At 40.6% G+C, this 11,913-nt stretch overlaps 1 protein-coding gene across 1 annotated transcript in view; it reads left to right on the top strand.

The window, feature by feature from the left end:
* LOC120053289 (protein-methionine sulfoxide oxidase mical2b-like) overlaps positions 1-9,106 on the top strand; it is an 81,750-nt gene extending 72,644 nt beyond the window's left edge. The window contains exons 24-29 of the mRNA XM_039000425.1: positions 274-349; positions 2,361-2,445; positions 3,087-3,183; positions 8,036-8,135; positions 8,231-8,304; positions 8,434-9,106. Coding sequence (XP_038856353.1) covers positions 274-349; positions 2,361-2,445; positions 3,087-3,183; positions 8,036-8,135; positions 8,231-8,304; positions 8,434-8,618 — 617 coding nt within the window. The 3' untranslated portion in view covers positions 8,619-9,106. The remainder of the gene's footprint in view (positions 1-273; positions 350-2,360; positions 2,446-3,086; positions 3,184-8,035; positions 8,136-8,230; positions 8,305-8,433) is intronic.
* The last annotated feature ends 2,807 nt before the right edge of the window (positions 9,107-11,913 follow it).

Below are 11,913 nucleotides of genomic sequence, written 5' to 3'. Positions count from 1 at the left end.
CAATAAAGATGCAATGTTTTAGCAAGAAGGAGGAGACTCCACCCAAAGTGAGGTACATATACCACCGCTATTATAACCATGTCTTTTTCGATTCAGCTGTTCGATCCTTTGGGAAGAATAAACTTGGTTTAAGCTTTCATAGTGTCCGTCGAGTTCTTACTCTGATAATTAGAACCTAACAATGTAAATCACATAGTTGAAGTGAGTATACAACTACAGTTTGAAGACCACTGCTCCAGTTTAATGTCTTTGTGTCGTCTCATCTATACACAGCCTCCAGCGAACAGCAGAAGGATGAGTCCAACTCCTCAAGTGACGATGAGCTTGTCCCAGCCAAACCTTTGTCCCAGCCGAAGGTAAGGGCCCTCTTCCAATACTCTTACATGCATCATTCCTTCCTGCCTTTCTTGGAAGTAATCACTGATCATGATGTTAAATAATGGGTGAAAGCACCAATCCATGTCACGTCAGATCCGGTGGCGGTCAGTGCCGTTTAATAAGATGAGGGAGGACGTTTTTTTTATGAGCATGGCCTTGTTTCTATTACAGAATATTGGATGTCTGTCGTTCATATTCCATTCACCCAGTTCAATGTAACATCGATAGGTTTAGGCTACTACATGATAATGTTCCCTATACCCATCATGAGATTGCTATAACTTAGCCTATGAATGGACGTTTACAACGTAGGTGCACACAGGTCGAGAGAAAAGGTGACAGACAGTGACACATGGACAGACAGTGACAAATTCAATACCACCTTGCACACTCTTGCCTGCATCTAGCTTATCTAGGGTCATTAGTCCAACCGTTGCAAACGAGAGTTTCTATTGGACAAATTCCAAGAATTGGCGGAATGAATACAACCCTGATCACACGTAAACACAGTTCACATTCATAGCAGCTACGTTGTATTCCTTCTCGCATCTATGCACTCTCCTCCTCTCACATTTTCCCTTCGCTTGTGGACTTCAATGTACAACACATCAGCTGTATGTGACCAGGCGAAAAAACCTTTCCAAGCCAAACCATATCAAAACCGCTGCACACAGCCTACATCGTTGTCCCCATATTAGCTATAGTAACGTCCTAGTCAACGTAGCTAATAGAACTAATGCGTTAGTAAACCAGCTACAATCATGAGGTAACGTTAGTGTATAGTCAGTAAGCAATTTAGCAGTTACACCGGCAGGCCCGGTGGCAATTAATACAACCAAAAGCTTACCTTGACTTGGAAGAGTTTCAGTGTTGTGTTGGATAGTCATAGCCAGCTAGCTAACATGGCATCCCTCTGTTTGAGCTGGGTGTTTGAGTAGGATAAACTAGATAGCTGCATTTGCTAAGTAAGTAAGTGAAACTGAAAGTGAGAAAGAAATGACTCTCTCTTGCTTCTCCTTCATTTTTTAAGAAATTAATTTGTTGAAAACTGTTCAACTATTGTCTTTTTACCTCTGAGTCAACTACTCAACACATTTTTTTGCACTGCAGTGCTAGCTAGCTGTAGCTTATGCTTTCAGTACTAGATTCATTCTCTGATCCTTTGAGTGGACAACATGTTAGTTCATGCTCCAAGAGCTCTGATAGGTTGCAGGATGTCCTCCCAAAGTTGTCATAATTACTGTGTAAGTCTATGGAAGGGGGTGAGGACCAAGAGCCTCCTAGGTTTTGTGTTGAAGTTAATGTACCAGGAGGAGGACACACGTTAGCTGTCCTCCATCTACACCATGGTGCTACCCTACAGAGTGCTGTTGAGGCTACTGTAGACCTTCATTGCAAAACAATGTGTTTAATCAATGATTTGGTGATGTGAATATATTTAGTATAGTTTTATCTAAAAAGGATAACTTTTTAAATGTTTTACAATTTTTATTTTTATGAATTTCACTGAGGATGGTACTCTCCTCCCTCCTCCGAGGAGCCTCCACTGGTCAGATCAGTGATTAGATGCAGCTCTCCTCAAGGCAGAGGATACAGAGGAGGCAGAAAGAGGCCGGTGGGGAACAGATAATCCATCCTCCATTAGAGAGTGATTATTGGGAAGGCTGAAGGAGCACATCATGACCTGCTCTTATCACATTACATACAGGGAGGAAATCCCACTCTGGTGTTGTAGTAGGTCTGGGCCATGGCTTCACCGCACACACTCCACCCTCTCATTTTGAGCACTGTTTTTTGCACTTCTCTGTTAGGAACAATCTCTCCTACTTCCGCCAGGTCAGGATAAGTGCATGACTGATAAGATATCAGACTGTTGTGCACAGAACACTAATAGTTGTGACTAAGAAAATATGGTTCAACTCTGCTGTAAGGTAAGTGGTATGTGACACTGTCTTGCTGGTCTGTGTTTAGATCCATGGGAGCTCAGAGAGACAGAGGAGGAGGCAGGAGAAGACTGTGATTCAACAGGACAAGAGAGAGCAGCTGAAGAGACTCCACAGAGCCCAGGTACAGTAGAGCACATAAACAACAGAACAGCACTACCACACAAGGGGCTTCTGTGATCATTTGCCATTCATTTACATGTTTTATAGACGGGTTGGTTGTTTAGCAACAAAACTGAGGCATGCGCAACTATGGGGCGAAACATATGGGTTGGCTTAGATTGTTGGCAACATGTAAGCTATTTTTCGGCCCTGATGTTTATTGAAAACACAATGAGCACTTGTCTCTCAAAATCATTATTACAGTTATTGGTTAGCTAGCTATCGAATTTGAGCATATTAGCATTGACATGAAATCAGTCAAAACACCTTAAAACAAGACATGGTATCAATAACAAGATGAAACGAGCCCCTTACGATTCCCCACATGGTAGTTTCTTGTCATTCTTGCTAACAATCTGGCCATCCAGTATGACAACAACACGCTGACTTCTGCCCCATGGAAGTGCGCACATCGTTTTCGTGACGTTGTCAACGAACCCATCTATATAGATATTTTTTTTATGATACATTTGAATCACTCATGAAGTCTTCCACAAACGTACTTGATTTGTTGGGGAGATTAATGGAATATAAATATTATGTGTCAAGCTACATTGTGAGCCTGTCTTGGTTGATTCTGACATGGTTGTTTATTGTGTGAAGGTCATACAGAGGCAGCTGGAGGAAGTGGGGGAGAAGCAGAAGGACCTGGAGGAGAGAGGGGTGACCATTGAGAAGGTCCTTCGAGGCGAATCCCCAGGTGAGCCACGCTGAGTCCCAACTGCATGTACTGTACCTTTGGCGAGTACTGTACATTTGTCATCCCATGCTGTGCGGATTCCAACAGCTGCACTGTGTACAGTATGAGTGAAGTACATAAAAGTGTATCCGTTCAGTTGACGTATCTCTGACTCGTGGCCAGAGAATTTTATGAGTTTAGGAGAATGGATTGGAAGGGTCAAAATCAGAATGTTCAGTAAGTTGGCGTCCTTGTCCTTGCATCAGAGATGCCTTATTCTCTGAAGGTAACACACAAAGACATGGCACGTGAAGACTGAGCTATAAACAGAGAGCGGAGAAAGGTATGGCTGATAATGGAACTCTCTTAATCTTTGTTTGACCTCAGCCGAGAACATATAGTCGAGACACGTGAATACTGTATTCAGAAAGACCTATGCTCGTTCTAGTTGACCTGTTTCTGTGAGGTTTGAAAGTGGCAATGCTTCTCTAATCATTATTTCAATTTCCTTATCTAGAGTAGTCTACAGTCAGATCTACTCTGATGCATTTGCTAGGAAAATATATAATACAAATGGCACCAAATTATAGTCATTTGCTTTCTAAATAACCTTAACCAAAATAACCTCAAGTTAAAATTGTTTTGAAATCACTACAGTGGCAATTGGCCTTGTGAAGAGAGGAAGGCGGTGGGAAAGCTACCCATGTTTCATTACCCCTGCACATCGTGATATACAAGTTAGCCATTAAAGACAGCCATTTTAGAATGAAAAACAGTCATTCCTTTTAACAAGTAATGTTTTTATACTGATAATCATAGTCCTCAAAGGTAAATTGTGTTTTGCCGGAATTGTAAATGGGATTTTCATACGTTTCTCAGAAATGGGTTTGTTCCTTCTGCACCCATCAGATTTTTAAAATAAAATAAATATATATTTCACCTTTATTTAACCAGGTAGGCAAGTTGAGAACAAGTTCTCATTTACAACTGCGACCTGGCCAAGATAAAGCAAAGCAGTTCGACACATATAACAACACAGAGTTACACATGGAGTAAAACAAACATACAGTCAATAATACAGTAGAAAAATAAGTCTATACAATGTGAGAAAATGAGGTGAGATAAGGGAGGTAAAGGCAATAAATAGGCCATGGTGGCGAAGTAAATACAATATACCAATTAAAACACTGGAATGGTAGATTTGACAGTAGATGAGTGTGCAAAGTAGAAATACTGAGGTGCAAAGGAGTAAAATAAATAAATACAGTAGGGGAAGAGGTAGTTGTTTGGGCTAATTATAGATGGGCTATGTACAGGTGCAGTGATCTGTGAGCTGCTCTGACAGCTGGTGCTTAACCCTGTTGCACCCCCATAGACTGCCAGAGGCCCGGAAAACAGGCCCTCAGATTTGACACACTGAACTCTGTCGGAGAAGTAGTTGGTGAACCAGGCGAGGCAATCATTTGAGAAACCAAGGCTGTTAAGTCTGCCGATGAGGATGTGGTGATTGACAGAGTCGAAAGCCTTGGCCAGGTCAATGAATACGGCTGCACAGTATTGTTTCTTATCGATGGCGGTTAAGATATCGTTTAGGACCTTTAGCGTGGCTGAGGTACACCCAGATAAAGAATTATAGGGAGTTTAAGCATAGTTAGCTGTTACTTTTATTACAATTATATTAAATTAGATTACAGTGCTGTTAGGAATTTTGTTAATAAATAGTTAAAACAAATTCTAGCTTTAGATAAAACTATAACTAATTGAACTCTGCATGCCTGGTGAAAAGAGATTTGTGTTGTGGGTCATAAAATAAGCAGAAAGGGTCGTTAAACTATGGTTGAACTGACCCAACTTAGCCCTGAGATGTTTTGATAAGGCTGGGGGTAACTTTTTAGGTCTTCCATTATCTTGAGTTGTCTGCTAAAGTGGTAATAAATTATAGTGAGCCTTCAGGATAATTGATTATATTATGTGTCATGTGTGTGTCCAGTGAAGTTAGAATGAACTTTTGAACCTGTTTTCTATTTGTCAGGACAATGAGACTCATTCTGTAACCTATGACGTCATATCTTGTATATAAACCTGTGTTTATGATCAAATGGCAGCGTGCTCCGAGAATAAACACTATTATCTAATTTTGATAAGACTGTATCCTGTCTATTTTATGTTAATAAGTATCTTACAAATTCTTATAAATAGACAGATTGAATTTAATTAATGAGTACATTAGAGGAATTATTTAATTCCACTAACAAGTGCATAAAAGCACACAGAACTGAGTAATGCAATTGTTTCATCCAAGTTTTTTTCCTTCTATTCTCAAATGGAAAGCACATCTCCTTTGTAAAGTCATTTTTGTGTAAACTCAGGTTTTGTTCAATAGTCAGGCTCAATGTTAAAAGCCTCCACTGAATGACTTAGTGTATCTTGTCTAAATACCATTGAGACAGATACATTACAGGCAGGCTCCTCTCAGTACAGTGAATGACCTTGCAAATTCTGATTCTAAAACTACACAGAGATATTCTCTTGTGATGCAGTGGCAGCCATTGTGTGGCTGTTTTTGCCTTGTTTGGATAATTGCATTATAGCGAAGGGCTCTTGGCGCAATAGAATCTTTGTTCATTTACATTATTAACATACTCCAAATGGATAGAAAGAGGGCAGGGGTAGGTGTCAGACAATGACAAGTGTATGTGCATGGCAAGATTCTGAGTTTGAAAAAGGAACACAAGGCTTTTTCTCAGAGTTTAGACTTTGCATCTGACTCTCCTCAATCAAAATAGATGTATTGTCTAGGTAAAAAAATAAAATATGAATCAATGGATGTTTGCCGGGGTATTTGGAGGCAAGGGTCACAGTGCTGTACAGTATGTGGCAATGGTAGAGAAGGAGTTTCCTCTTAATTGTCTGACAACAAAGACGGCATAATGTTTCAGAAGATTTAGAAAAGGCACGAGGAGCGGTCGTTCAATCAAACACACTCTTCTAATGGGTCTAATATGTCATATCTGTAGTTAATTTAAATCTCCGTGTTAGTAGCTTTGACATAAAAATCTATTTCTCCAGATCCAGTCACCCACTAACTTGTTTAAATGACACACTAGTATGGAGAATGTGCTTATGCAGTTTAAATAAATACCTTTAGCTTGTTGTCTGCGCGTTACACTTTCATGCTATTACATTTTCAAAAGTTAACTCTTTAAGCTTCTCTGATAGTTACGAAGTTCCATTATAAAGTGCTTTATGAAGTCGCTAGCGTTAGTATTAGGCCGTTCCACGAAGTGATTACCTTTTGCGTCCCTTTGATATTTTAAGTAGAAATTGTGGACCAATATTGAATTTTAAAAGTCGGTTATATTAAGTCCCCTTTACTATAGACCCCATGGAGAAATCAATCAATCAGATTTTTCATATGAAAAAAGACAGAACCCACTGGGCACAGATGTCAATTCAACGTCTATTCCACGTTGGTTCAATGTAATTTCACTGAAATGACGTGGAAACAATGTTGATTCAACCAGTGCTGAAGTGCCAAAAAAGCTGAGGTGCCAAAATTCAGCATTTTGACATGTCCCTCCATGTGACTTCTAGGAAGGTTTTAACTCACTTAACCCCAACATTTCTCCAAGTTCACCTTCACTGTAAAGCCTTAGTTATTTTGTTGCTTTGGCAAAGTCAATTTTGAATATTATTATTTATTTCATGTGATTCATTTATGGCTGTCCCTCATTTTAAGGTCAACTCTGTTACATGAACTGAACTCCTGTTCTAATATGGTGAAACTATTCCTTTTTAAAGGTGTTTTTTCAAAATAAACATTGAACATCTAATAGTCAAATCATAGGGTAAAAGTAGGTGAGCTGGTTCTACTCTTTTTGGCCATTTGCTGGTGTTTTGTGGTGGAAAACTGAGCAGGTCGAGCATAACACGCCAACTCTGTTACCCATAAATAGACAGGCTAGAAATGTTTGAACAATAAATACAAATTGTGAAGCTTGCGTTCAATTGTCACTCCCTGTTCCACACAATAAGCTTCCAATCCCCTTGTGACAGAGGGATTTACGTCAACCCTGTTATGGTCAACCCTGTTATGGTCAACCCTGTTACTTTATTTGGCACCTAATAGGCACTTTATTTATTTATTTTATTTTTTACCCCTTTTTCTCCCCAATTTTCGTGGTATCCAATCGCTAGTAATTATTATCTTGTCTCATCAACCCGGAAGCCAGCCTCCCCAATGTGTCAGAGGAAACACCGTGCACCCGCCCCCCTTGGTTAGCGCGCACTGCGCCCGGCCCGCCACAGGAGTCGCTGGAGCGCGATGAGACAAAGATATCCCTACCGGCCAAACCCTCCCTAACCCGGACGACGCTAGGCCAATTGTGCGTCGCCCCACGGACCCCCCGGTCGCGGCCGGCTGCGACAGAGCCTGGGCGCGAACCCAGAGACTCTGGTGGCACAGCTAGCGCTGCGATGCAGTGCCCTAGACCACTGCGCCACCCGGGAGGCCCTAATAGGCACTTTCTATATTCATTTTATTTTTTTATTTATTGAGATGGGGGAACACTTTTTATGAAGTTGAACGTGTGCTCTTTATTACAGAATGTTAAAATCAGGTGAAAATCTAGCGTTTTTTCCCCCACCAAGTTATACTTCTCAAAAGGCACCGAATTGATGGAATGACCCATTTACGTTATAGGCTCATGTACAGTTGGACGATTACTATGTCCATCTACTGTATAACCTTGTGACAGGGATCTTATTAGTCAACCTTGGACGTAATGAGGAATGAAGAAACAGGATGATCAAACTTCTATATGGGGTTGGGGTAACTGATTGTGACCTTGCTCTCTCCCACTATCAGACAAAGGTGATGGTCTCTCTGATGAGCACGAGCTCCTTCAAATGTGGTTCAAGCTGGTCCTGGAGAAGAACAGACTGGCACGCTACGAGGAGGAGCTGGTCATATTGTAAGTAGGAAAAGATGAGAGGCACAGTGCATTCTCAGATGGTGACCGCATTATGGAGTGAAGTGTTCGAAATGAGTTGTCTTGTCTGTTGTTAGTGCTCAGGAACTCGAGCTGGAGGACAGACAAAGTCAACTACAGATGGATCTACGATGCAGGATGTCCATAGACGGTATGGGTCACACACTGTGTAATTGTAGCGTAGTACTGTGCAATTGTAGTACACAGCTGTTACACATTCTGTACTTACCACTGTTATACGTTTGCGCCGCTGCCCTTTATCCGCTGTGGCCCTTTGCAGATTCCAGGAAGAGCTCCGGTGAGCTGGCGGAGGAACAGGAGATGCTGACAGAGATCATGAAGGTGGTGGAGAGGAGAGACACTCTGGTCAGCCTGCTGGAGGAGCAGCGGCTGCAGGAGAGGGCTGAGGACAGAGACCCGGAGAGCCTGGTACTGTCTAGAGGCTACCAGTTCCACTGGACCTGAAGAGAATCAGCCCTCTGGGGCAGGGAAAAGGCTACAGCACCATGCAGCTCCACAGGCAGAAGAGACAAGTGACTTCACTACTAGTGACTACCCTACTGGATTTGGCCGCACGTGGCATGATGACCCTTTTGAATATGTATATCAATTTGACTTGTCAATTCCTACTTGAGGACCACACCTCTTATGGACCTGAGGGTTGTATGTCAAGTGTCTGTATAGGCTAGTCTCTCGAGACAGCCTTCAGAGATTACTGTATGCCTTACCAAGAAAACCTCTGAATGTATGCAGCCTTATAAATAGAATAATATAAAACACTTTGTCAGTTGCACTGGAAAGCACTTATAAACACTACAGAAACCCAAAGATTCAGCCTATCAAATGTGTTTTCCCTCTCAAAGAAAGATATTGCTTATGTACAGTACCAGTCAAAAGTTTGGACACACCTACTCATTCCAGGGTTTTTCTTTATTTTTACTATTTTCTACATTTTAGGGAAGACATAAACTATGAAATAACACATATAGAATTTTATATTTGAGATTCTTCAAAGTAGCCACTATTTGCCTTGATGACAGCTTTGCACAATCTTGGCATTCTCTCAACCAACTTCACCTGGAATGCTTTTCCAACAGTCTTGAAGGAGTTCCCAGGTCGGGTGACTGTGGAGGCCAGGTAATCTGATGCAGCACTCCATCACTCTCCTTCGTGGTCAAATAGCCCTTACACAGCCTGGAGGTGTGTTGGGTCATTGTCCTGTTGAAAAACAAATGATGGCCCCACTAAGCTCAAACCAGATGGGATGGCGTATCGCTGCAGAATGCTGTGTAGCCATGCTGGTTAAGTGTGCCTTGAATTCTAAATAAATCACTGACAGTGTCACCAGCAATGCACCCCCACACCATCACACCTCCATGCTTCACGGTGGGAACCACACATGCAGAGATCATCCATCTCACAAAGACACAGTGGTTGGAACCAAAAATCGCAAATTTGGACTAATCAGACCAAAGGACAGATTTCCACCGGTCTAATGTCCTCATGAGAGCCAGTTTCATCACAGTACTTGATGGTTTGACTGCACTTTAAGAAACTTTCAAAGTTCTTGACATTTTCTGAATTGACTGACCTTCATGTCTTAAAGTAATGATGGACTGTCATTTCTCTTTGCTTATTTGAGCTGTTCTTGCCATAATATGTACTTGGTCTTTTACCAAATAGGGCTATCATCTGTATACCACCCCTACCTTGTCACAACACAACTGATAGGCTCAAACGCATTAAGAAGGAAATAAATTCAACAAATTAAATTTTAACAAGGCACGCCTGTTAATTGAAATGCATTCCAGGTCACTACATCATGAAGCTGGTTGAGAGAATGCCAAGAGTGTGCAAAGCTGTCATCAAAGCAAAGGGTGGCTACTTTGAAGAATCTCAAATATGATTTTTTTTTTTTAATCTGTTTAACATGTTTTTGGTTACTACATGATTCCATATGTGTTATTTCATAGTTTGATGTCTTCAGTTTTATTCTACAAATTGTAAAAATAAAGAATAACCCTTAAATGAGTAGGTGTGTCCAAACTTTTGACTGGTACTGTATATATATTCATTGATTCTTGAAGAATATAACTTATAAATGCCTCATGAGCTTAGTTCAACTGTCACACTCCATGAGAACCCAAAATATAAGCTTGTTTTTCTCCAATGTTTGTAAACAATGTAAATGTAAACTAACACTGTATAACCTCATAACATGGCTAAAACAATCATGTTGATATCATGGATGGTCAGTCCTTGCATCCATAGCTCTGTCTGTTATTCTGAGAGTGGTTACATTTCTCCAGGCCCATCCCTCAGCTTTTTACCAAAACAGAGGCGGGATGGCCGTTTATTTGTTTTATCTGTGGATTTGCCCTTTAAACAGCTGCATATTATCAAGATATCAAAGTATGCCAACAAAAAGTTTAACAATATGCCTATTGCAAATGTGGCATTCATATTTATATAATATAAATATGGAATTCATTTTTCACATGTAAATAGCACTTTTCAGTAGTGCTCAAACCATGCAATTCCATGAAAGCAGCATTTATTTTTCAACTTGAATCAATGAGCCCAATCAGTCCTCCATGACAACAAAATCATAAACAACAGAATAGGGGTGGCTAATAAGTCCTTAGTTTTGGGGTCATGCTCAGGTTAAACAATTTGGCTAATCTATACTTCCATATTTCCAAGTCCCATTCTTGAAGATCAAGGTGTATAACATTTATTGGAATGACTGGAATTCTGATAGACTTTGGTTTTTAATGTAAAGATATAATTTAATCGTATTATTATGTGTAGTAGAAAGTGATGGGTTAGAAGAAGCCTTCATAACCAACCCATAAAGTAAAATGTAACATCCATATATGAACAGCTATGTAAACTTTAACATTGATTTATCCTGCAATAGATGTGGTTCAATTGGTAACCTACATTTTTGTTTTCTTCTAATGCCTCTTAAGGGGAAAGTCATCCAAAAGTATCCGAATGTAATCAGATTACGTTACTGAGTTTGGGTAATCCAAAAGTTACGTTACTGATTGCAATTTTGGACAGGTAACTGTAACGGATTACATTTAGAAAGTAACCTACCCAACCCTACCCTGAGTGCCGCAGCGGTCTAAGGCACTGCATCTCAGTCCTAGAGGCGTCACTACAGACCCTGGTTCGATCCTGGGCTGTATCACAACCGGCCGTGATCGGGAGTGCCATAGGGTGGCGCACAATTGTCTCAGCGTCGTTAGGGGAGGGTTTGGCCGGTGTAGGCCGTCATTGTAAATAAGAATTTGTTCTTAACTGGCTTCCGGAGATAAATAAAAATGTATTAAAAAAAAAAACCTGGGTGGCTACTTTGAAGAATCTCAAATATAAAATATATTTTGATTTGTTTAACACTTTGTTTTTTATTACTACATGATTCCATGTGTTATTTCATAGTTTTGATGTCTTCACTATTATTCTACAATGTAGAAAATAGCAAAATAAAGAAAAACCCTTGAATGAGTAGGTGTGTCCAAACTCTTGACTGGTACTGTAGGTAGGGGTAAAGTGACTAGGCAACAGGATAGATAATAAACAGTAGAAGCCGCGTATCTGATGAGTCAAAAGAGTTAGTGCAAAAAAGGTAATTGCAAATTGTCCTGGTAGCTATTTGGTAACTATTTAGCAGTCTCATGGCTTGGGGGTAGAGCTGTTTAGGGTACTGTTGGCTCCAGACTTGGTGCATCGGTACTGCTTGCTGTGCGGTAGC

The sequence above is a fragment of the Salvelinus namaycush genome, chromosome 9 (genome assembly GCF_016432855.1).
Source record: "Salvelinus namaycush isolate Seneca chromosome 9, SaNama_1.0, whole genome shotgun sequence".
Classification (NCBI taxonomy): Eukaryota; Metazoa; Chordata; class Actinopteri; order Salmoniformes; family Salmonidae; genus Salvelinus; species Salvelinus namaycush.
Note: the sequence above shows the minus strand (reverse complement) of the source record. Positions and strands in the feature narration are given on the sequence as shown.